Source organism: Microchirus variegatus, assembly GCF_963457635.1.
Source record: "Microchirus variegatus genome assembly, chromosome: 6".
Lineage (NCBI taxonomy): Eukaryota > Metazoa > Chordata > Actinopteri > Pleuronectiformes > Soleidae > Microchirus > Microchirus variegatus.
In genome coordinates this window covers 11556042-11582666 of record NC_139807.1, presented here as the reverse complement: position 1 = coordinate 11582666, position 26625 = coordinate 11556042, and the positions used below count along the sequence as shown (strand labels likewise).

The 26625-nt window shown below is 42.6% G+C and overlaps 3 protein-coding genes across 3 annotated transcripts; 1 reads left to right on the top strand and 2 right to left on the bottom strand.

Annotated features, from left to right (window-relative positions):
• Window positions 1–10114: 10114 nt before the first annotated feature.
• LOC310928665 (zinc finger Y-chromosomal protein-like) lies at window positions 10115–15294 on the bottom strand. The gene is made up of 5 exons (XM_083891299.1): window positions 15171–15294; window positions 13812–14183; window positions 13256–13389; window positions 12282–12342; window positions 10115–11734 (listed from the first exon to the last, which is right to left on the bottom strand). Exons 2-5 carry the CDS (start codon window positions 14098–14100, stop codon window positions 10491–10493), a joined length of 1728 nt encoding a protein of 575 aa, XP_083747425.1. The 5' UTR covers window positions 14101–14183; window positions 15171–15294; the 3' UTR covers window positions 10115–10490.
• Window positions 15295–16370: 1076 nt separating this feature from the next.
• On the bottom strand, window positions 16371–18309 carry mif (macrophage migration inhibitory factor). The gene is made up of 3 exons (XM_083890618.1): window positions 18104–18309; window positions 16667–16839; window positions 16371–16571 (listed from the first exon to the last, which is right to left on the bottom strand). The coding sequence occupies exons 1-3, from the start codon at window positions 18209–18211 to the stop codon at window positions 16505–16507; spliced, it is 348 nt and encodes a 115-aa protein (XP_083746744.1). The 5' UTR covers window positions 18212–18309; the 3' UTR covers window positions 16371–16504.
• Window positions 18310–19218: 909 nt separating this feature from the next.
• Window positions 19219–25049, top strand: LOC310929012 (uncharacterized protein). The gene is made up of 5 exons (XM_083891706.1): window positions 19219–19368; window positions 19818–20164; window positions 21369–21664; window positions 23525–23636; window positions 23719–25049. The coding sequence occupies exons 2-5, from the start codon at window positions 19852–19854 to the stop codon at window positions 24747–24749; spliced, it is 1752 nt and encodes a 583-aa protein (XP_083747832.1). The 5' UTR covers window positions 19219–19368; window positions 19818–19851; the 3' UTR covers window positions 24750–25049.
• The last annotated feature ends 1576 nt before the right edge of the window (window positions 25050–26625 follow it).

The window sequence follows — 26625 nt, the reverse complement described above, 5'->3', positions numbered from 1 at the left end:
ATCACTGGAACTGGCTGTCTGCCACCAGGCTTTACCCCCCCCCAACACACACACACACACACTGCACAGCAGGGAATGAGAAGAGCTGCTCATCTGACTTACTCCGTCCAGGTCTGCCAGCACGACCCCCTCCCCCACTCACCCACTACTTGCCAATGATGGGCAATGCTCCACATCCACCACTGCTGTCCTTCTAACTGCCCCCCACCAGCCTAACATTCACCACAAAGCTCTCCCTATAAGCCCACCCACTGTTTCACATCCACAGCGACTGTTCTATACCTGTCCCCACATGCTCACCTCCCAACAGTAAGCTGCCAAAACCTGTTTGTTTTTGGAGTGTGTATGGTAGCTTCTTTGGCTCCATCACTGTAAGATCTGACCTACAGAGGCAAGAAAATGAGAAATACTACATACATGTTTACAGTTTCTCAGTATTATGATCGAACTGTTCCATGACATTCTAAAATTCTAACTTTACAGGACCCAACATTCTGGAACTGGGACGTAATAATTCAGAATTCTAGCTTCACGTGACACAAGATTCTGGAAGTGTCATGCTACATTCCAGATTTTCTTCAGATCATGAAGAGAATCCAGGATAAGAAAAAGATGGAGGAGGAGTCAGTAAAACATCATTACAGTATGTCACAGTAACCCTTTAGCACTTTGCATTACCGTAATTACACAACAGTTTGGAAACAATCGGAAACATTTCAGCGATTTCTGAGAAGCTGAGACGTTGCACGTCAAAACCAATGAGTGGTTATTACGGTAATTTACTGTAACTCACGCTGTTGCAGGAAGCTGGCGAATCAGCTTCTTTGTTGGAAAAACACCCTTTGGGTCTGTTTTTGCACATTGAGACAAAAACAAACAATTATTTATTTAAATATGTTTTATAGTGTTCAAATTTCGAATTGTACAACTACAGTGGCTGTCTTTACATATATATATATATATACATACATACATACATACATATACATACATATATGTGTATATATACATAAATATATAAAATGTTTAGTTTTTCTTCATTTTAAATTGTTAATACACTATTTTAACATGCAGTAAATTGTAAAAAACTGCCAAATATTCAGTTATTATGGAAAATGGGCAAATTCACTGACTCACAGGACATTTTCTGCCCCTTTTATGGTTAAAATAAGCAACAACAAAAAAGTCCAGATGTACATTTTGAGGCTTAGGGCTTAAAGGGTTAAGGTATATGCAGTGCTTTACATAACAGAATGTGGAATTATAACCGTACGTGACCCAGCATAACAAATCTTTACACACCTGCGATGTAACATCCTCGAATTCCAATCTTACTTTCTCGGATTAAATCTTCAAAATGTCAAAGCAGCCCAACATTCTGGCACTTTAATATGACATTTTAGAATGCAAACATCATGGTAAACCAACATAAACCTCATGACTGTTTCTCCAAACGCAGGCAAGAAAATCTAAGGTTTCTAAGGAAGGTTTGCTTTCTCGTTCTTTAAGTATTTAAGACCAAATACATCATGTGCATTTCAACTCATGTAAGAAAATAAACTGGATGCCAGAGACTGAAGCACACACAAACTCTGTGTCACTGTAAAATCCCCATCTTCACTGTAATCAACAGAAAACTGCCATGGCCATCATCAACCACACACACGTGACAGGTCAGTCCAGTCCAGTCTGTTCTTGTTAACCTGCCACTCCTGACCCTTGGCCGTGTGACAACAGCCTCCAATCTGTCTCCCATACAGCACCATTCAGCTGTGAAGGCTTGGCCTTGGTTACCTTGGTGACAGTGCAGTTCCTGTCACTTGGACCCATTTGCCCTGGAGTGAATAGATTATGGGAGCTGCACTATGTCCTCTCATCATCTCCAGAGGCAGAGACGGCGAGTACATTGGTCTTTTTTTTTTATATATGCTTCACCAGAAAGGTGTCGTTGCTGGGGTCTGGGTTTTCCGTGACGGAACATTTAAAAGGCAAATAAACGAAACAACAACAACAAAAAACAGCCACTTGCAGCTGGTGTGTTGAATCATGGGTGACTCATGTTTAGTTCAGTGTAGTCATCGTGTCAACACAAACACACACAGCGTGATCTGAGATGAATGATTTAAAATGGAATAAAATAATTTACCTGTATTGGAAATTGAAGTCACCTCATCGACACTGGACAGCAGGAGGATTCCCTTTGTAGAGTGGTTATGGTTTAACAACGAGGTTTCAGTTCTTGGATCCATCTTTGGAAACAACACGGGATCCCTGTATGTCAGTCGAGTCAGATTGATCATGAAGTATTATTCATTCAGTTTTTCTTTACTTCCCAGAAGCCTCCTTCTCTTGCATACCTTACCTATGTGCCCTTAATCAAGTCTCTGTGGAGAAGTACCGTTATTTTACATAAAACAGTTTATTAGGTACGCCTCCTGAAGTTCAAACCAAGCATCAGAATGGTGGAAAGAAGGTGATTAACGTGACTTTGAATGCGTCAGATGGGCTGATCGGAGTATTTCAGAAGCTGCTGATGTACAGGGATTTTCCACATATAACTATGTCTAGGGTTTACAGAGAATAATCTGAAAATCTAGGTGAAAATACCTTGTTGCTGACAGGGGTGAAGGAGAATGGACACACAGACAAGAGTAACTCAAAAAATAAGCGGTTACAACCAAGGTATGCAGAAATACCATCTCTGAACACGTCGGCAGAAGATTACAGCGGTCGCTTTATTAGGTACACATTATACCTGCCACCTGATTGTTTTTGTATTTCACAGCGACCTTTGGTTTCGAGAAAAGCGCTACAGGAACTGAGATTATTATTATTATGATGATAATATCTAACAGAAGACTTCCCACTTTTTTTTCTTCCTCTAATTTCTCATAAAAGTGAAAACACAAATGTGTGTTTCAATGCTGGTAAGTAATGGAGCTACGTATATTAACTTCAACTTAAAACTGTAACTGTATTGTGCTGAATGAATGAATGCAGACACATTTTTTTCATCTTTTTTTTCATACACGTAGTAGTTTGAGAGAAAGCCAGAGTCTTTGTCGAGGGAGGGAGTTCAGGCTTGCAGCCAGTCTTTACACACGATAATAATCAGCATCATTCATCAGGAGCACCGATGTGTCCAATCAGACACGCCAATGCTTGCGAGTGTCTGTCTCTGCTGACCTGGTGCTTCTCTCTCCCTTTTCCACCCCCACTCCATTGCACAGACACTGGGTTGCTTAGCAACCCAGGAGCAGCCTATGGAGAACACATTCTCATTCATGCACACACACACACACTCTCACACACACACACAGAAGGAAAACCCAGGAACTCTGAAGGAGGACGATAATCTACGCCCACTCCAGCCTGCCATCATGCTCTGTGACCCCCGAAATGTGAAGAGAAGCAGCCAATGCCACTGACTGGTGGAGATTCAAGCGAGTAACTGTTCTTCAGAGCCTTGGATTCTCACACACACACACACACACACACACACATATATATAAACGTGTGCACAGCGAGTCCAGGGCCTGATTGTTTGTCCCTGCAATCAACTGTTGGCATCACAGACGACAGCTGATAGTGAACTAATCCAATCAGCATCTTTAATGAAATCACATCATATCCACGTGCACAACCTCCTGTTTATATGTTGCGATTGTGGCAGATTACCAACCTGACGTGAAAACCTGCCTTTTCCACACACAAAGAGCTTTTAGAAACGAAAATTAAAAGCTCTGCAGCGTCTCTCTCTCTCTCCCCGAGTCCAACACTATTAGCACATTAAGTGAGTGTTTAAATACAGTCAGCAGACGATGGATCAACTCACCGCCTTGAGCGGCGGCAAAGAGCACTGTAATATCCAAAAAAAAGGGGTTTCACTACAGTAAATGGCAACCCTGGTGAAAGTGCAGCCTCTGGGGAAGAGTGGGACTAGGTAGATTATAACAACCCTTAGAGCAATGCTAAACTCCTTACGCACACACACACACGGAGAGTGATAAGTGTGCCCATTACAGACATGACATGCATGAAAAAGTAAATGTAATGTTAGAAAGGTGTCGGAGCATAAAAATAAATGCACACGTTCCTCAGTGGGGGTAAGTACACGGGTGTAGAAACTCACGGGGACCATTTAACTCATGGGGGACTACAGCAGGGTGATGGAATGACTCCTCGGGCCTGGGGCAAGGAGGCAGCAGGAGGCAAGAGGGCGTGTGAGTTGTTTATTTATTTAAGACAATTTATTTAATTAAAGCAGCAGCCTCTGGGGCAGGAAGGGGCAAAAAAAAGAAAGAAAAATGGTGATATTAAAACAGGCAAAGAGAACATTACACCCTAATCCCAGCTGGTGATCAACACAACTGAGGACATGGTTAGTTGTGTGGGGAAAAAAAGCAGACTGGGGCAATTTCCCAGAGCGGGTTTGTGGGATCTTTTCAATAAGTTTGATGCATTTTCCCCATCTTTTTAATCAATATTTATTGAATAATGCATGCTTACGAAGAAAATGTGATTCACTAATCGCATATGTCTTTTGGAAATGACTTCAAAATAAAAGTTTGCTCATGATTTATGTTGTGAATTGGGTTGCAATCATTTGTCTTCTTTAATAATTGGGTCTACATGTAAAAAGATTTAGAAACACCACTGTATAGGAACGCCCCACAGAGCTTTTCAGACTTTTATCAGCGCTAAAGCGAAAACTGTTGATAAAACCCTGGACTACAGCTGTTTTGAGACTCAAATATCTACAGCCTACCTTTGTGCAATGCTCTTCTTGCGTTATGTCAGAGCAGGGTGTATAATCCCTCCAGCCGGGTCAGCTGTTCATTTGTAGGCTTATCTGCATGGGGGCAAAGCTGCTTAGGGCATAAAGGAGACAACACATAAGCAAACACACAGACAGGGAAAAACAACAGCTCACGCCAATGTGAGCTGGGCTTATGAAACACACACACGGTTATTTTTAGACTCAAATCTGCCTACAGATCTGGTTTGATGCGATGTTTTCCTCTCCCATAAATACCACACTTACATGGTGTGTTCACCTGAAGCCAGCTTTACCGAGTTAACACACTTTGCCCCAGACATTACAAATCCAAACTAAAATTTTACATACACATAAAACCATTCCTTCCTCTCCCTGTCCTGTGTCCCGTACTGGCTTGATTGTGCACTCTTACAACTTTGATTTTAATAACTATGAAATGAACACCCAGGGGGGAGAGACGAGGTCAGTGGCAGCGGTCAGGTGATGTAATCTCTAGGAGCAAACCAAGGTGTCAGCAGCTGAGGGAATAGGCATAAACAGCATGGTCCAGCCTCGCTCAGCAGCTGAGACTGTGTGTAGACACAGAAGGACTCATCACAAGCTGAAGGAGACGGTCAAGAACAGAATCCTGCTACGGCACATCCTACCATTATGCATTTTCTTTTCTTTTTTAAATTCAGCCCATGTTCTTTTGAAGCTTCCGCTGTCCATTTTCTATTTCCAGTCAATTACAAAGAAATCACATTAGTCATGTTTAAGGCCTGACTTGGAGGAGAGGGAGCAGCTTTATACGCAGTTTATGGCTGAGATTAGTGATTCGATGTACAAATCGGCATCGTTTTATGAGACACCTCGGAAACATTATGTCATTTGGAGGATGAAAATGACTAAATTGAGTATACACGCTTGAATTAAAAGCACAGGGCATACACTGGACTTTGTACTTCTAACCTTCAGAATACATTCAATTGTTTTGGAACTTTGTCATCTCAGCCAGGTATATTTGTCTCTTTAACCTTTAAATACATGTTTAATAAATAAGTACAAGAGTGATACAAGACGACATTGGTGCATTTACTTGGTCAAAAAAAAAAACTAAAATCATAAGAAAATATAGGGCACATGGTGAAGAAAGAAATGCTTCGATCAATGACATCCCCAAAATGATTTCTGCAAATCTCTTGCATGATCACACTGCCCCCTAGTGTCCAATAAGCAAAAGTTACCATGGAGTTAGTGAGTCCATATGTATGTTTCAAGCTGAAAAGCTCAAGTAAATAGAATGTGCAAGTATATTATTTTATGTAATTTTTATGTAATCTGGCAAAAAAACAAAAACATGATGGAAATAAAAGCACCTTTAACAACACAGTTATATACCTTTCGTAATCACATTTCTATCTTAAGAGCACAGTATAAATTAGCTGGATTAGTTGGGGGGTAGAAAAGCACACTTTCGCTGTGTCTGCCTGTCACATTTAATCTAATAATTAGAGCTCATTTATTAACTTAAAAAAAGAAACGCTATAATAATGAAATAATGAATAAACTTAAAATCCTGAAAGACGTTTTACAACAGCCAATATTTCTTATTTGTTGCTATAGAGTTCACTCTTTTGAGCATTGATTTTGACACAGAAGCATAATTAAAAGAAGTCACAAATTCACTTTTATCTTTCCTTAAAACATGTGATGTAGGTACATTAAATGGTTGTCATACATGAAATTGTTCTCAGGAGTGCAGATATAACTGAAATATGCATCGCCAGACAATTTAAAGTGCAAAAATCATTATTATAAGATTATGGGATTAATCACATGGGATTAGGGACTAGGTCAGGCTCCTGCTGATCTTCCATGTAGTATGGATCTCCTTGGTGGACCCTGTGATTGTGAACCCTCAGGTTCCCTCTGTGAGCAAATCTCTTGCCACACTCTGTGCAAGCAAAGGGCCTCTTGCCCATGTGAACATCCCGTTGGTGGGCTCTCAAGTTCCCGCTGCGGGCAAAACGTTTGCCACACTGAGCGCAGCCAAAAGGGCGCTCTCCTGTGTGTGTGCGAGTATGCACCGTCAGCTCCGACGGAGTGAGGAAGCTCTTGTCACAAAACTGACAGGGATGCAGTCGGACTCCCGTGTGGCGCAGAAGGTGTCTGCGCTGGTGGGAGGGGTAAGTGAAACACTTGGTACAATACGGGCAGCTGTAAGGTCGTACATTCCCTCCACCAGGAGCTGGAGGGTGACCGAGGGCATTGGTGTGTCGCAGCGTAAGTGACTGTGAATTTGACTGTGGTCTGAGAGGGTCTCTGATGCCCAGGGTTGTGACACGCCGTGTGAGACTGATATTGATCCTCCCACCCCTGTCTTCTCTGGGTCTCCATGGCGATTCACCAGAGGGAGCTTGTGGCTGATCCTCCCGAGCCTCCGTGTGTCCTACGCCCTGGCCCTGTGCTGAGTTCTGATTGGAGTTGTGGTTCTCATGCTCCTGGTCCAAGAAAGGGTAGGAGCCATCATTGCTTTCGTTGCTGGCCTCGTCAGGGCCAAAACCAGGTCTGAAGCAGGGTGCGTCTGTGCCAACACTACTGCTCGCTGGCACAGAGCAGCTGGTGCCATCTGCCTGCAGATTCTCCAGATCTCGGGTGGCATCCAACCGCGGTAACCACTCCCCTGGTTGGGTTAAGCCTGGCTCAGACCTGGGTGAACAACATCCACTCTGGGAGATGGAGAGAAAAGGGGTGGAGGCTTGATCCTGGAGGGGTCTGTGGTCTGCACCGTGAGGGTCCTGAACCCAGTGAGACACTGCAGACAGAAGAGGGGGGGTGGAGAAAAACTCAGTGGTCTGGACCCTGGACAAAGGGCAAGGATTGCCATATAACCACTTATAAATGCACATTCATACATAAACGCCATTCTCTGAGAGAACTTTTTCTGTGACAGGGGAAACGTGGACTTGGATCGACATGCTCGACATAAATTTAAATGAAGCTGAAGCAACAACTGGCCCTGAACAGCCACTTTTATTTTGGTAGTATTCCTAATGGAAACACAAAAAAATACATGCTGTACTATACCAAACCGTACCAATCAGTGGAAACAGGGCTTTAGAAAAGCAACAATGCGCAAGAGAACTGAATCAAGGTCTGACAAGGTGCTCTCTGGCTAATTTATTAACTTACTTTTAGCCTTGGCTTGCGTGACAGACAGGGTATCTATCGGTCTCTGGTCCCCATCGGTAAGAGTTCCTTCTTCAGCTTGGACTGCAACAGACCCCAGAGTCGGCTGTGATCCTGCACACTGTGAAGAAAAGGTAAATATATACCTATCTTGTTAAACCAACGGTCAATATTCACTTCACATCAGTAAAAAGGAAAAACACAACACACGTGTCATACATTTTTAAAATGGCAGAAAAGGGTCAGACCTCATGTTTTACTGAAGCTGCATCATGGCCTGTGACCTCCTCTTTCAGTGCGCTGAGGCTGTGGCTGAGCCCTTCTATTGGGTCTTGGTGAGAAGATGCATCATTTCCAACCTTCGCTACTGTGAAAGAAGCATGAAGGAGTCAGTTTATCAGTAAAGTTTCTAATGCTCGTCAGAATTTATCTTCAAACACAAGGTTAATATGAAGTGAAACGGTGCTGAAAAAGGACAAATAACACACATGAATAGAGAATATAAGAATAGAATTACATCTTTGATTACAATCATAAACACACTTTAAAAAATAGTTTTCATAGATTACTAGACATGTAACCTGATTTTGACAAATCAGAAGTCCAGTTACACCCATCTCTAATCTAAATTGATTTGAAGATACCTATAGATACGTACAACTAGATGACAACTATGAATATCAATACATAATTCCAGCTCCTGAGATGTGTCCAAGTTAAATGTGATAATAAACATGAAGAATGTCATTGTGGCTATCTGATACGATAACTAAGTATAAATCACATGAATTGAAATGACGTGAGCAGTAATACCTGATCCTGTCAGTATCAAACTGCCGTCTCTCTCTCCTGGTGGCACATCTCCATCCTCACAGCCCCCGCTCTTCGTCTTCTGCCTCCTCTCCAGCTTGTCACGGAGGAGGTGAATCTCCTCTGTCTTCTGCACCAGCTCCGCCTGCTGCTCACACAGGCTGCTCTCGAAGATCTTGGCGATCTCGCACACAGCGGCTGCCAGCAGCGAGTCCATGACGGTGGCCAGCTGAGCGTGGAAAGCGCTCCTGGCAGACTCCATTGTCCGGAGTTTTAGTGACTGTGTCTTTATGTCAACGATCGACTCGCTCTGTTTTCTTCTATGTCTGGCCTCCAGGTGCAGCTGGGGAGCAAAGTGGCTACCACTGCACACTCCTCTGCCCAGAGCTGCTGCCATGCTAAACGGCTACGCCATCTCTACACCTTATCACAGCGGTTAGCTTTAAAAACACTGGTGGTTAAATACGCGAGTTTGGCACGTACAATATTTTGTAAAACGTGTGCACAGTTCACATATTTAGACAATGTCTACAAACAGTCATTTAAACGGAGTCAAGTTGTAAACAATCAGTCAGTGCTGAACGTGTGCTAGCTAGCATTACCTTTGGCTAACGTGTAAACATAGACCCAATGAGGCGAGGTCAGTTTTATCCAGCGTGTTTCGGGTCGAAAAAAAGCCCGCCGTGAATAATGCAGCGTAAACGGCAAACGTCGCGAACAGTAAATGGCTGAATATCGGCGCAGTTCTACAACAAATTAACGAAAACACGTACACATTCTCTTCGTCCTCTAACTAGCAGGTTGGTGTCTGTGGCGTGATCGCGTTGCAAGTCTCGCGATATGACAACTTATCGTCGGCAGAGCGCAGACAAAATTACAGAACCATAAATGTCTGAACATAAATTATGTAAAAACGGAGTTTAATTGGCCGTAAATGATGAAATTGTTTCTTCATCCCTTTCAGAAAAAATAGAGTTTTTTAAGAGACCATCAACCTGCTACAAGCTACTTCTACTACTGGAAATATACAAAAATATACAAAAAAATGTTGATGAATTACTAACATTGAAATATCATTTTTTGGATGTAGTCATTTCTTGTACAGAAAACTGAACATTTTATGTAGATTTTTGCAAGGACTCTATTGAATGTAACCCAATACAGTAGTAGGTCACATAGTAGGTCTGCTATGTATAAATAAAAAATGGTACATTACTTTCCAAACACACATCTGTATTCAAACTACTTTTTATTGTGACAATTTCCCGAATGTTTAGTAAGTATCAAAATATAGCGCAACAACAACAACTGGTAGAACAGTAGCACCTGGTGGTGGACGCAGAACATGAACAGACATGTTTTCATTTTATAATTAACTTACTCTTGGCTCATCAAACTGGACTGAAGTCATACTCAAACATTAGCAGCATTCTTTCCTGTTCCATAGTGCTGCGCATGCATTAAACACACAAAAACCTTGTCATGTAAACATGTAATCTTTCACCCAAATTAGATCTTGCTCATTTCAGTATATTTTATTGTATCACGGTAATATACAGTGATATTCAAGAGAAATGGGGGTATACTGATATGAACATAGTATTTAACTAACACGATCACTCATAAAAAGTACAAACAAACAGTTGAACTTAATCTGGCCAACAGCAGTCATGTTCACATACATGTGAATGTCTAGTCTTACTTGCCGATGGGGGACGTGGACGGTGACTTATGTGTGGCAACCCACCATGTGAGTCAAGAGGCAACGTTGAAGTTTGAAGCCTTTTCCGCAATCCTTGCAGAGAAAAGGCTTTTCAATCAAGCATTTGGACGCATGCCAATTCAATCTTGATTTTGATGAGAACCGCTTCATGCACTTCCCACACTGCGACAGCCCAGTCACGGCATGGCATCTTTTTCGGTGCACGCAACGCTGTTGACAAGAACGAAACGTTGCTGGACAATCGCGACATTTTAACGGCCTCTCTCCCGTGTGGATACGATAGTGTTCTTTCAAAGTAATTCTGCTTTTTAACAACTTCTGACAAACGGAGCAGACGTAACCACTGGATTTGCGTACACCCATGGTTTGCCATGCAGGTCTTTTGTCTGGACTGTGTTCTCTCTGGACGTTGTTATGGCTGATTGCTGGATGTGCGTCTTTGCTGGACAAAATCAAATTCTCAGTTGTTTCCGTGTCTTCTAGCGGCACAGTCCAAGCAAGGTCTCTGTGAAGCTCACTGGGATTCATTTGGTCACGGTGTATTGTCTTTAAGTGCGTTTTGAGTGACGACTTTAGGGTGAATTTTTTTGGGCACATACTGCACTGAAATGGTTTTTCACAAGTATGAACACGCATGTGGTTCCTGAGCTTGGTCATCCTTAAGAACGTCTTGGTGCAGTAAACACAGGGGTGTTTCTCGCCAGGTCCAACTTTCTGAACTGACGGCTCACTATGGTGGCCAGAAGGTGGTGAGCTTTCCTTCTTTAAAATCACCTGCTCTCTGCTTTGTGACGTCGGTTTAGTGCTAGACGCTTTCTTTGCCAACAATTTCTTCAATCGTTTGCAATTTTGTTGATGACATCCAAGACTACTTGGAAAGGGAAACACTCTTTTGCAACCTTGACACCTCTTGTGCCATTGTGTGTGTTTGTAAAGGCCAAACTCTGTATCAAATGCTTTCTCACAAAAACTGCAGGAATACTTTTTATCATTATTTTCCACCGTCTCCTCTGTAGACTTAGTGGCTGGAACCTCACGCTTTTCCCTTCTGCTCTTCACTTTCACTTTTGTTATTCCACGTTTCTGTCTTAATCTAAGACCTATACTGTCTGTCTTTTGAGTATTTTCCTCTCTGATGTCTTTGAGTAATTGTTTTATGTCGCCTCTCATGGATTTACTTGGACTCCCTGGGCCATACTTTAGTATGGTTTTGTCTTGAGTGCGCTCACTCTTCTCATTTAATGTGGAACCTGTAAGAGAAACATTTTAACAATGACTTAGTGAAATATCACAGTTGACACAAAAACTATTTCATTTAATGGAATGAGAGAAATGTGGTTTTGGGGCAGTCACTTTTTATTTTCTAATTTAGGTCAATAAAACTAAGGGTCACTATTAATGTGTTGAAATCCCAGTGTAAGAAAGTGACCCAGAGAGAGAGAGCGGATTTACTTTCCAGTCTTCATCGTAGTTGTAACCTTCTTTATCCTCCCTCAAACAACTAAAGCTTTATGCATCTGCAAGAACAATTGTGGCTGTATCTTTACACCAATATTACAAAAAACTGATCACCACCTCAACAGCAGCAATGCAGTTATTCTACTTTACACAATGAAACCAGCTCAACATTTTCAAGACTTTGTGATGTCAATCAGACAATACTTAACCATCCAGGTACAGTACACCTTTTGTAATTTAAGGTTGACAACCCTTAACTTAATTAACAATGCTAAATATTTACAAAACAATGTATAATGTAAAACAATGAATAATGAATGAAAATGCGAAGTAACTCACATCTTGTGGATCTCCTGGCACCCGCTGTTTGCGGTTGAGAGTCAATGTCATGGCTGATCACCTTTAAGAGACAGACATTATTGATTAAATGGTATCTCTAAGGATGAACAATGCAGTGGCAAGAAAGAAACTTAATTAATTATTAAGTATAATATAATAATTATAGACTCATTTTCTGGATGTTTTCAGACTTAGTAAAACTGAACAAAATGCAACCTGGCTTTCTTTATTTATTTTATGATTCAACACATTTGTTACCGGCCCCCGTGTGTGAAATCTCTAATGACAGTTGGATGGAGTTTCCTGTAGTCAGATGTGAATTAAGTTGAAAAGCTTTATTGGTAGCAGCTATGATCTGATGAGAACTGAGACAATGCCGAACATAAACAAGTATGTTAACAGTTATGCATCCTCTGTCAGTCTGTCTGTGAGTTCCAGAGTTAGGACACTTAAAGGTGCTTTCTCTGCTGATACATGGAGCTGACCTTGGAGAGGACTGCGCAGTAGCGTTATCAGTCGTCTCCCCCAGTCCGGTTAGGCTCAGTGAAAATATGAAGAGACGAATTCTATAAACAGACTGGTGCCAGTTTGCAGATGGTAACGACAGGCATCGTCCCGAGTTGTTTAGGCTTGTGCTTAGGACTGGGAGCTAATAACTTTAAAAAAGGCAGAATAATACGTTTTTCCCTTACAAACTCCTAATCACATTATCTGGGTGTTAGTCAGACTTTGAGAAATTCTATGTAGTATAATCGCTGTCAGACTAACAAATTGACAATTCTAGTTTTACTCAGAGTGACATTTTTTCAAATGTCATGTGAATTTGCTGATTGGCTCCGCCTGGTGAAAGATTGTGGGACCGATCGCTAGATAGTACATCATGTAGTGTGGGATGCACACAGCGATTGTTTGATTCTGAAAGTCAAGTGGTGTGTACTACTTGGCTTTATGGGATCAAACTGTAATTTACACACCTCCTGCTTGATGATTGGAATGCGGTGCAGAGGAATTATCAGTGGCCGAAGTCTTATACTGGGACACACGATGTCATCTTGCTTGGTTGTTGTTGTTGTTTCATCAGCCATGGGAGCGCACCAGTCATCAGGCACTAGAAGTGAAACACACATGATCAAGTTACACAAGAAAGGGGTTTAAGAGTGTCATTCCTTTTATTTTGATCTATGTCATAGTAATAAATATACATGCATGCACACACTATAAAAATGTGTTTTCTTCGTCACTAATAATGGTTAATGTACTTTAAGCAATATGGAACTATAATTATAAGTTATGTAACACTCAGCATCACACACTCATTAAACACTGCAACATTACCCTTTAATGATCATTTTTTTTGTCAGTGTCAAAAAGATTACTAACACACATAATTTCCCCCCTTGCTGTAAAGTAACAAAACATGAACAAATACTAAAATCATATTTTACAGTTAAGTCGGGTAACAAACTTGTGACAATGAGATTGCGTTCACAAAACGGCGTTCACCGAGGAAAGCAGCATATTGTAATATACCTTCAAAGTCAATCTCAGGAACAGGCTGTCTTTGAGTTTCACTGATCGGAGTTTTACTCTTCTCTGCTCCTTGGGCAAGCTTAAACTCCCAGTCTCTCAGCTTGAGCTCTGCAGTCTGCAACTTCACTTTAAGATGTGCAACCTCTTCGCCTTTCTGTACCAACTCCAATTGATGGTTATGTAGGCTGTTCTCAAAGATCCTCATTATGTCACACACAGATTTTCTCAGAGTTGCCTCCATGTTGAGGGTCAGCTGGGCCTGAAAACCTCTCGTCAGAAAGTCGCACATCTTTGATTATGGCTGTTTACCAGCTTACAGATGTGCTTAATCAGAGTGTGAATGCAGTGGCCCTTTTGCAAATAACCTTCACCCTAAACACAAAGATAAGAGGTCAGATTATGGTTAGCTACAATAGCAGGTTATCATTACATCAAGAATAGCTTTAAACCCAAATCTCTTTTCCCACACATCTGCCAGGCCCAGAATGTTCCTATAGAAGTGGGCTATATTTGAAATGTTTTTTTTGCCCACATTACAAAACAAGGACAAAACAGCAAGGCATCACAAAGTACCTAATCAAGCGAGAATTGAGAAAATACTACCAGTATAAGGATTTGCTTTTGATGGTGTCATCAAGCCCATTTATTTACACTAAATGCAACTTCCAGCCACAGAGGAAGAAGAAAATAAAAAAGCAAAAAAAATCTCCGTTTAGATTGTCAGTGAATAGTTTAATACAATCAGTGAGCTATAAGTTATTTATGACAACATTTTGTTGTTTATGGTCAAGTGCTTTTAAGGCAGACATATTATACATGAATGCTTTGAGTGCTGTCTCTGTAAATGTTACAACACATTTGGCAGTAACCATAATCCTGATGGATCTGGTGGTCTGCAGCTGTATATTTTCACCTCTGGTGTTATGTTTTTCTGCTGGTTTTGTCACCTCGACCTGGAAACCCTGCTCACTAGTCCCTGCGTGAAAGCATGCAGAACCCAGGTAGAGCTGGTAAACATGTACACAGACAAGAACTGTGCTTCCTTAAAACACTACACTTATTGAGAGTATGTGTTTATTGTTTGTTAGACTGTATAGACTAATAGCCTAGACGACATTAGCCGATAATGTTGGTTCATATGCTAGTCCGGACCTTTTTTTTTTTACATGAATCACGTGTTCTTTGATGATTCATAGACACAGTCATTAACGATGCTTATGTTTCTCTAAAGCACATATTATCAGCTACTGATACGCACACATAATGCTGTTACACCATGACACGAAGTAATGAGAGAAACGGCAGAAGACGCATGCTAAAACACTGAGATGATGTTGTACATGCTAGGTACTTACTGACCGTTGAGCAGGTGTGTTTTTACTTTGCTAACGTCACCAAGTGGTCCGCAGCTTCGTCTGGAATCCGGGAACAAGTCACACGAACAGTGTACATCTAACTATTAAAACAACTTCTTTAATTTCTTACTTTACACAACGTGTAATGACAGCAGTAGACCGCCAGTCAGCCATTTTTCAATGCTGTCCAGAAGCGAGGGAACATGTAATGTACGTCACTGCAACGTCATCCGCCGCCATTTCCGCTTCCTGTTACTCTGTTGTTGTTAGATTCATAGACGTAGAATAATTGTATAAAATATAATATAACATAACATAATATGATCAACCAATGTTAATTGTTATTCATATATTTTTATTATTTAAAAAAACAGCATCAGACAACATATTCACGTGTTATTTGTATACTTCAGTGCTGTATTTCATAATCTGGGCCATTAGTTTTGCTGAGTTTTACAGGACCTCAGACCACGGTTCTGTGTACCACTAGTGGTACATGAGCTTCCTCTGGTGGTACTTAGAGGAAAATCAGAAATACTGTTCTGCTGTATATGTACCAGGGTAGAATAGAGTTTCACAGAAAATTAAACAAATAACAAAAAAATAATATGAAATAATAATTTGTCACCTTATCATTTGCTCCATCTAAATCTTTTTTACTATACTATTGCTTGTATAATACGTATTATATTTATCCTATTATACATATATGTAAATAAGAGGAGGAGTATGAGAGAGTAAATGATCTTATTGAGAATAAATCTGACTCCTGTGAAAAGTCCATAGCTGACTTTACATTTAGTTTCTTCCTGGATGACCTACAAAAAAGTGAAGTGCAATTTGAACATTAATTTCCTTTTGTTTTTCTTATATAAAGTTCAGATAGTTAGCAGTGACATGTCACAACAGTAGTGACATAAAACTGTCAGGCTAAACAGATATGCTGTATGTTGGATAATTCAGTGTCCTGGTATTTTACATGCTGATTCACTGTCACACTGACATGGGGTAATGAGGCACTTAAACAGAAAAAAACACTGTTAATAAAAAGTTATAAATATTGTATTTTAAAGGATGTTTTTCATGGTTAAAATGTAATGTTTGTGGGGCTAGACAATCAAGGAAATGACCAAATCATTTATTTTTACAGGGTTTGCTTTATTACATTTAAAATAGTCAAGAATCAGTGCAAAGCTTAGGGGTCATGCCAAGTGCTTTTAAAGACAGTTGTACAGTATTTGCCAATGGACTATCAGGTGTCTCTTTTTTTGTTATCTGTACATAATCATTTTACACAATACTGGAATGATTTACTAATGCAGTGTTTTTAACTTCTTCTCAGCCGAAGGTTGAGTTATTCCAGGCCACATTGGCTGCGTCCATGTCGAAAAAGTTTATATAAATCCTGAAACGGATACAAATAAAAACAGGAGTGAGTGTGCCTGCATTTTGTTATCAAACTGTCAGCAGTGACTGTACGGGTTGATGTGTGTTTGCTACCTGTCAGGAGAGACGCCCAGGTGTTTGTTGAGGAGTCCACACAGGAGTTCAGAGTATTTCTTGTTGTGAGCGCCACTGATTTTGCCAATACTGTGGAGGGAGCAGAGTGCACAGGGATCTCCTTTTCCTCCAAACATCATCATTTGGTCAGGATTGATCTGCACAGCGATGTACTGATATGCAAAAGACAGATACGAACAAAAGAGACTTCAGCATACACTGGATGGATCAACAGAAATGTCATATTTCACAGACTTTTTAATACTGTGAAAAGTGACATTTCTGCAACATGAGGGCAGGCACATCAGAATCCCCACACTCACAGACATTCTTAGATCACCAATTTACCAACAATGATGTGAATCAAGAACATTATTTGTAGTAAATTGGTCTGCACTGGTAGAAACATTGCTAAAGTAAGTTAAGTCTCTCCCTTCTTTATGATGTGCAGAATGTGAGAGGAATATTCTTTTAGTCTACTTGATAGCATGACTTAACAACCAGTTCAGATGCCAATACTGGTGCAAGCATCATTTCAACCATGTATTATTTCAGTAAAGGAAGAGGCATATTTATCATATTAAGATAGGCAATATACTTTTTTTTTAATACAAGACATACATTATCAGTCTCAGTAGAGTTAAAAATATATATATATTTAAATGCTCAACATTTTTATGGTATTATATAATCCAGTTAATGTGATTTGCTCAACCTTTGGGTTTAGTGAGTTGATCAATGATCAACCCGTGATAATATTCTTGAAATAACAGTCTCTGTTTGCATGATTGCACAAGGCTCTTCTTATGTTTTTTTCTGTTTTTTTTACAATGGTTACTTGTTAACCTGTATTTGACTGCAGAGCTTAACAATTTGAGGGTATTCTTCCAAATATAGCATTTTATAACTGCTTTGCAATATTAATGTCCTACTTTGGTTCAAAATCAGATGTGTTTTTTATAGAAAAAAACTGTGCACTGCACACTACCACACAGTATATGACACCATCAAAATAGCAGCCACTCTACAGTATATTCTCACCCAATGATGCAGTAGTATGCATTACATGAGTCACTGGCCACTTTATTAGGTACACCTGTTTCATTTGATACTGTAGCTTTTCCATCATGTCAGACCATATCTGCCATCAACAAGGCATGTTCTCAACAACAAACATGCCACGTTGTTTTCGACCTTCAGCATATGTTTACATCCCTGAATGCACTTGGCTGATTATATATATGCAACATCACGCAGCTCAGGTCAAATGTATTCTAGAATTCTCTAAATTACAGCCTTTGCGATTTGCTAATTATGCTTTTCAAATTGAAATTTCCACATGAAAACGAGTCATTCACTATTCGGCTGTGCTCCGCTGCTGACATTCAAATTGATTGAGCTTCAAGGACAGAGGTAGATTTTGGTTAACCGGTCTACCTGTGCAGGTTTGCCCATAGCTTTAGCTAGCTTCTCCGTGGCCTCAGACAGCAGGTCCGCCGGCACTTCACTCTTCGCCACGTTCGTATTCACCACAAACATCGGCATGATTGCAGATTTTTAGTGCTGCTCCCCGCGTTTTCTTTAGAAATAAACGTTTTTATTATAATTTTAATTCACAGTTTTCCTCACAAACCCGTGCGACGAAGTCCGGGAAGTAAAGAGGACAACTCTTCTTACTTCTTCTGATGGGTTCTGATTGACGCTCGGCAACTCGCGTTGCGGTGTATTACCGCCACCTACTGGAGGGTGGATTAGATAACTACTTCCTCTACTGCTGCTGCTGATGCTACTGTTAATACTACCACTACTACTATTACTACGATAACTAATAACAATAATAATAATGATAATAATGTCAAATGTGTTTTAAACTATTTTATTGTCGAGATACATTTGCAGATCATAATCTTCCTAAATGGTTCACTTATTAATATACATCGTCATTTAGTGGTGTCAAATTATAAAATAGTTGTTTTTCTCCCTTCACCTTTGTGAAAACTATTCCACTATAAAATGTTTCAACATAAATATAAAGATGCCTTAAAATCATCTGCTAACTACTTTTCAGATTCATTCCTTTTCATGTATTATTGTTGTACTATTGTTGTCTGTGTCTGTGTGTACAGACACATACTTTCAATTTGCATATCCATGTATTATTATTATTTTCTGTTTTTGTAAACAATTGAGGCGATGCATATTGTCTTATTTATCTTATTCAGTGAAGTTGTATATCATGTAATACATACATGTAATTTACTTTCTCCCTTTATCTGTACTGTATGTATGCTAGTTATCTTTGTTATTTTGTGCATTTTCTTGTGCAATATTAATACAAATTTAGAGAGAAAAAAACAGTAGTAATAAAGATTGTAATGTAATTTATTGTTAATGGCAACGTTAATATGATAAAGGGGATGAAACACATTGCTTTGAGGCTGCCCTGGGTTTGGGTTTTTACGGTAATTACGGTAACCCGCATGCGCAGTAGGGACAGGCATCATAACGCGGTGCTGAAGGAGGTGAGGAGGAAAACAGAGGGGAGAGAGAGAGCGAGGGAGAGGGTCGGAAGTTGGATGGTGCTTTCCTTTGTCGCCGCGTCTCTGCGCTCACGAACAACGAGCGGGTTCATCCGTGATCCGTGGACTCGCACCGCCTGCCGCCGTTTGGCGCCCACTCCTCCTGCCCTCGTCTCACACACGGTGCGTATTCTAAGCTAAATTAGCCAGGCTGCTAACACAGTGACTTAAAAAGCCGAGGGAGGCGTCTGCTCCTGCTCGACTTGGTGTCTGTCGATCCACAATACAAGTTTACCAACAAGCTAACCCGCCGCTTGTTGTGTCTTTGGGTGCTTTTTAAACCACAACACCGCTTTTTTTACTTTTTAATGCACCTCAATGTGTAGTGTTTAATTACACGATAACATATATGGTATAACCATTGTGTTACAGTGGGATTCACTGAGCCCGACGCACGTTATCGTCGAGATTTCCAGCAACTGTCGCCAAATAAAGTTGATTTTTCTACCTGACATCGATTACATGGGTCTGGATGGTGGATCCACCTCCTTTATAACGTGAAACTTTGTAAAACCGTGTTAAATGCTGTTAATAACGTGAACCTGTCTCTGGACCATCGTCATCATCACCAGGTCCGCTCCCGCTGCGAGCCGTCGCTCGGCCACGATGATGGAGGAGTCGGTGACCGCGTTCGAGACCCATCTGACGGCTGTCATGGACAGTCTGATCCGAGCCTCGGTCTGCGAGATCACCAAACTCTTCCAGGAGACGGTCAACGACTACCTGGTGGAGCTGTCCCTCAACAGGAAGGAGAACGAGGGTCTCAAGCTGCGGCTGCGGCTCACGGAGAGCAAGCTGAGGACCGAGCGCATGTACGGGGTGGGCTGGGCTTCCAATCGCCGCAACGCCGGGCTGGCAGCGCAGGAGGAGGAGAGGGGAGCTGGAGGAGGGCGCCAGAAACGGAAAGTTGAGGGGAGCCGTAAGTATTTTTACTGAAAGCGTTTGCTACCGTTCTACAGCACCTTTATTACATGATTGTGTGTGTGTGTAGAGCTGCTGTTCCAGATGCAGAATGACTGAACACATCCTCCACATGCTTCACTGTGACTGTGTCAGTTTGAGAATCAGCCTCTTTCTCGCTGTGTAGTCAGTCAGGGCTTATATGTGAAGACGCACTTGTTTTGTTGGAAACCATCTGGCAAGAGCTGATCTCCCCCTCCCTCCCTCCTTTCCTCCTCCTCCTCCTCCTCCTCCTTTCCTCCTCCGCCTCCTCTTCATGATCTCTCCCTCTGTCCTTCACCTCCCCCTCTCTTCTCCTTCTCTCTCTCTCTCTGGTTGGATTCTGTCCCTCCCACTCTGCTGTGCTTCTGCACACCCTATGCCTCCCTCCTTCTCTCTCCCTCCTTCCCTCCCTCCCTCCCTTCCTGCCTTGCTCCTCTCCCTCCCCCACCTCCTTCACTTCTCTCTGGCTCTCTCCAACTCCTCCTCCTCCCCTTCCCACTCCTCTCTCCTCCTTTCCTTTCCTTTCCTCCCCGCCTCCTCCTGCTCTGTTCTCTCCTTCATCACGTTGCACACACACACACACCCGCCTCCTTCCCTCCCTCCCTCCCTCCCCCACCTCCACTCCTCTTCCGCTCCTCTCCACCACTGCCATAATTACACATTCTCTCTCTCCTTTCCTACTCCTCCTCTCTCTGTCTATCTCTCTCTCTTCAGCTCTTCATCACCCACTCACCGCCCTCTCCTCCTCCTCCTCTGGGTCTTGCTAACTCCACTTCTCCCTCTCTTTTCTCTCTCTCTCTGACTCCTCTTTTTTCCTGTCACATATTTCTCTCTCTTCTGCTTTCTTGTGTCCTTCCATGCCCCTTCTCTCCTCACTCATTCATCACACTCACTTCGACTCCCCCTGCTCCCCGTCCCCTCGTCCTTACCCCCAACCTCCTTCCTCCTTCTGATCTCCTCTGCCTCTTGAATACTCCTCATCTCCCCTTTCTCCACCCTCTTCTCTCCTTCATCTTTCCTGGCTTTCCAATCATCTCCTCCCACTTATCTTACTCCCCCTCATATGTCATTCTCTCTCCTTCCTGTCTCCTTGTGCCCTCCCCTTCTCCTCCTCCCCCCCTTTCTCCTTCCACTCTCAACCCGTCTTCCACCCTTCCTTAATTTTTCTCTCCTCTACACAGGAGGCAAGTCAAAGAAGGGCCCGGCAGCAGCCTGTGGCAAAGGCTGGCCTGGAGGTGTGTGGGAGGAAGAAAGAGGTGGAGGTGGCAACAGCAATGGCAGTGGTGGTGGGGGCGGCGGAGGAGGAGGAGGAAGTGGAGGAGCGTTGGCAGGAGGAAGAGGAGGGAAGGAGGCGAGGGAGATGTACCTCATCCAGTACCCCGGGGATGACGAGGATGAGGGAGGAATGGCGGAGGACGAGGCAGGGGAGGGCAGCCTCAGCGGTGAGGGGGAGGAGACGGCCAACATCAAAGAGGAGGTAAGGGAGACTGGCTTTCTCTGAGGAGGAGGAGTAGGAGGAGAAAGTGGTTCAGCGTCTCTGCACTGCTCAGCTGCTTCGTGCAGAAGGAGAAACGACGTAGACAAGAAAACAGAGTAATAATATAGAGAGTTGTGTTATTAGCTGTCAAATCATCACAGAGAGATCTAGAGGATGCAAGGACGGCGACTGATGTGACGTTAACCTCACACAGGGTCTGCTGGAGTACGACTCTATCTCTGCAGCTCAAGTGCAGCCAGCATTTAGGTAGAAAAATACTCCTGGTAGAGATGAGAAACCTGTTTGCTGTTCCACCACATGAACAAGAGGCAGAGCACCAGTTGCTGATTAAGGCGGTCATGGACGGCAAGGCTCCAGAAAAAAAAGCCATATTGCCATAAGTAAAAGTGTGCAAGGAATATTATATAGCACACACGGACATATTTAAAGTTGCTGGCAGATAAGTCCTTAATGAGTCTGGTATAAACACTTTGCACAGGGAAAAATCGCTGTAAATGTACATTTAAGCAGGTGATTCAGTCTGTTTTGGCCTGGTTTTGGATCCCACTCCTGCTAGCAAAGTCAAACTGTCAGGGTGATAGAATTAAGAAATAAATAAATAAGACAATATGTTTCTACTGTATACTAAAACTTTGGTGCTGATGCAGTTTGTATTGTGATTTCTACAAGTATATTGGACCGTGGTACATAAAATGTAGAATAGGTGTAGATGTTTGTAATTTAACTGCCATATTTACCTGCCCCTGCTAATAAAATAAGTAAATAAATACCGTCAAGCCAAGTAGAAAAGCGTTTCTCGAGCTTTGCCCACTCAAGTGTTCGCTGAGCGAGACCCAAAAAAAATGAACAGCCTCTCAAAACATGATGCAGCACAAATGTGAGCCTTCAGCTTAACACGCTTCAAATGGACCTGATGTGAACGTCTGTTGCGACGATAAACACAACGTACGAAATAAAGAGGCATTAATATCACATTTGATTTTTAAAATCATCACTTATCAATATTTAGATTTTTGTGTCCACAAATTAGAGCTGAAACAATTCATCGATTATTAATCGATTACTAAATGAATCGTCAACTATTTTGATACTCGGTTAATTGGTTTGAAGGTTTTTTCATGATTAAAACCAGATTTCTGATTGTTTTAGCTTCTTAAATGTAAATCATGTAAATCGGAAATGGCAGAATTGGCTCAGCCTAATCTCTCATGTTCATGTTCAGGGTTCATGTATTTTATTTTATTTTTTGTATTACGCTCCGTTGTCATCACATTGGCCGATCACATGATCCTCAGATGAACAGCCTGTATGAAATGCCTGTGAAAGTGTTGCAGTGAGATGATCATGGTTTGCGATGTGTGGTCGTCGACAGCCTCGCTGGCGTTGTTGCTACGACTACAGCTGCTGTCTGTCACCTACGTATCCTGGTGCTGTTGTGTCAGCCGTAATAATCTGAGCGTCTACCTGTGGTTTGAATCTAGTAAACGGTAAAATCCAAGGCCTGAGACTGCAGCCTAGATTCCAGCATGTGCATAAGTCTACGTCTGCAGGGCACAGATCTGCTCTTCACTTCTCTGTGCGTGATTATTCAAAGTGTGCCGAATGTGCCGTTAGCTTCCCCCGTGAAGCCTTTTAAGGTGTTTTCATGCCTACTCAGACGCACAAAGCTCTAATCCCAGGTGCTTTGAAAACATATTAATTAGCAGGATTGTCGCATATGGTTATGATGAGCAGTTCAGTCGAGGTTAACGAACCACTTAATACGTTTGACATTAAAAAAAGCATATTCTGCCTAGTTCCAGTTGTTCCTCCCATAACTCTCTGTATGTATTAATGCAGTTTGCTCAAACAGAAGGCTATCAACCTGCCTCTCTGCGGCTTATAAAGGAGGCGTTGAAGATGGACCTGTCCAACCAGAACTTCCACATGAGCTCCAGAGCCGAAAGCGAAGGTAATAAGCCCAGGAAAGCCAAGATAAAGTTTGTGAAATGTTTGGAAAACATCTCTCCATCTTTTACTCATGTTTCACTCAGGCGACTTATCAGATCGTCCCCCGAGCCTTCACCCAGGAAAGAGAGAGGAGGACGACTGGGAAGTGGGTTCACAATCGGAGCCATCAGAGAGCGGCATGACCATGGAAGAGTTAAGAGGTCTAGAGTCTGCACTGAGGGCAGAAAGGGGGCGCGAGCAGGCTGCCATGATGGCGTCCCAGCCTGTCAGCCCTGCAGCGCGGAGGAGCGAAGTCAAACTCGCACCCAAGTACATCGGCCTTGATGGTATGGAGCAAGACTCAGAGCAGGAGTCCGAGCCACCCACTCTGCAGAGAGAGGACCCTATAGGGCAAGGAAGGGGGAAGGACACGACGAGGCCTGGAGGAGAGCTTATGTCAGGCTGGTCAAAGAAGTCGAAAGACAGCGACTTGGGAACGGTTATAAGTGAAGATGACGCGGCGGAGAAGGGAGAGGGCGAACATCTGCCCCACTCTTCTGCTTCCGGCAGCATCGGCGAGAGCGGAGGGGAAGAGGAGGGCGGTGGAGACCTGCTCCACTTCTGCCCACAGTGTGGAGGAGGCTTCACCTCAGAGTCCGAGCTGGATGAACACCCGTGTCCACTAGGAGGCGCCCATTTACAGAACAGCAGCGGAGAGGAAGGCCTTTTCCCCTGTGCCCACTGTGGGAACACATTCAGCCACGCCTGGGCACTCAAGAACCACGAGTGTGCCTGCGCCGCCGAGCGGCCGCACTGCTGCGAGATCTGCGGGAAACGATTCACGCACTCGCGTTCGCTGGAGCGACATCATCTGGTGCACACGGGCGAGAGGCCTCACCGGTGTCCGCAATGTGGACGCAGCTTCAGCCGCCTCGGCAACCTGGAACGGCACCTGCGGATCCACACGGGCGAACGTCCGTACGGGTGTGAGGCGTGTGGGAAGCGCTTTAGTCGTGTGGAGTACTTAAAGAGACACCAACTCATTCACAACAGTGAAAAGGCCACACTGCAGTGCTCCAACTGTGGAAGAGGCTTCAGTGACGTGGAGCAACTGAAAAACCACCAGTGTTTTTAAGAGACGTCCGGCAAAAACACTGAAAAAAATGGATGATGTTGAATTGAATGTGGCTGGTTTGTGCTTATTTTGTTCTCGGTGACTTTGGCAGTATGTGAAGTGGATAAGACGTGTGTTTTCTCTGTAGGAGGAGAAATCAAATCAACCGTTTGCATTGGAAGTGTCCTCATTTGTATGTAAACAGCTTTTACTTATTTATGATGATGATGATCAATAAATCGTACAGTTTTTTCAACAACAACAAAAAAAACTTTCTATCTGTACTTCACTCGTGTTATTAAGTCCTAGCAAAGGCCTTGTTTTCCTCTGACCGTATCACTGACCGGTGTTTTTGTATGTGCTGGTGATCATATCAACAAAAATAAATATGTCGATTAATAAGATGACTGCACACATTTAGTCTTTATTTAGCAGACGGCGGCAAAGTTAGTGAACATGTGACACAGTGGCATTTATCTTTTTCATCAACATAGTTCAACAAACATCAGCAAGTACTGCAGCGATGGAGTTACTTATTGATTTGGTGTATGCGTGTATCTTGTTTATCACTGGACTCCTTTAAGAACCTGGGCTATAATCAACTGAGCAGGTAAGATAATAAGTGACCGATACTAAAGCTGTGTTACTATTTATTACTTCAAGCAAAGAAAAGAAATACATTTTAAGTCATAATCATCTCTCAGTCAGTAATTAAAGGAAGGAACAAAGTAAAAGCTTGCTGGAGCTGCAGCATCGTAAAAAATCATTACATTAAGCATTAAGAAAGTTTTTATGGAATTACTCATCAATCCTTCCCACTGCACCTTTAACTGACCAGGGGTCTGCAACCTGTGGCTCTTCAACCCCTCTGCAGTGGCTAAAAGATAAGATAGCGTAAAGGCGTAAATGAAAGTATCCAAAGTCTACGCCAAATGCAATATTGAAAAACCTCCCCGAGAGCCATTAAATTAAAGTAATGAAGTACACATTTGTCCATTTTTAGATCAGTTATTTATGCCAGGCAGGTTTTCTCAGGTGTAAACTACAGTTATGAAATGTCAACATTTTTCTCCCACTGTATTTCTTTAAATATAGTATATATTATATGTATAAACATTCATTTTCAACAAGGTCAAATTGTTTTTTTTGCAGCTCAAGATTAATTTTATTCGAGGGGAAAAGTGACAAAAATGCTTGCAACTGTTGGACCAGAGAGTGAAAAGCATCATATTTTTTTTAATCACTGACACTGCCCAGCAAACAGGCTGATGGGCATGTCCAGCCTTTGTCTCAGGATGCCCTCCAGAGCCTCTAAAGTCATACGTCTCACATCGTAGCCTCGCACTGAGGCCTTCGCCTTGAAATGAACCGGAACAATCTCCGTCCCACTGTTGCGATCGTTTCGACCAACGGCAGCGTATGTGGGGAAAAATGGCCGCACATCCTCGGGTAGGTCGGCTTTGTAGGATGGGCAACAGTACGCAGACCACATGTACTCAGGCACAGACACTCGGTTGTTGCCGATCCAGTGGACTTCAGACTCATACGGCAGGGCCCCGGTGATCACATACATCGACCCTTCACAGTATGTGTTGAATTTTCTCAACATCTCCCTCTCTAGAATGCTCCAGGGGCCAGAGTTGGAGCCTGCACGCTGAGGGACGATGTTAGTCAGGGTGAAGGTCGCCTCGCGGTTCTCTAAGGTCTTCTGGTGCATGCTGGGATTGAGATGGCCTCTTGTGAAGCTGGAGTTTGTGTAGTCCTCATTCACCGCCTGGGTCTCCTTCACATTTTGGTCCACAGGTGTTTGTAAAGGTGCCATCTCTGGGTCGGCTCGGGAAAACACCAACTGAGGGACGGACACAGAGAGAGAGAAGCAGAATGTGAGTATTTTTCT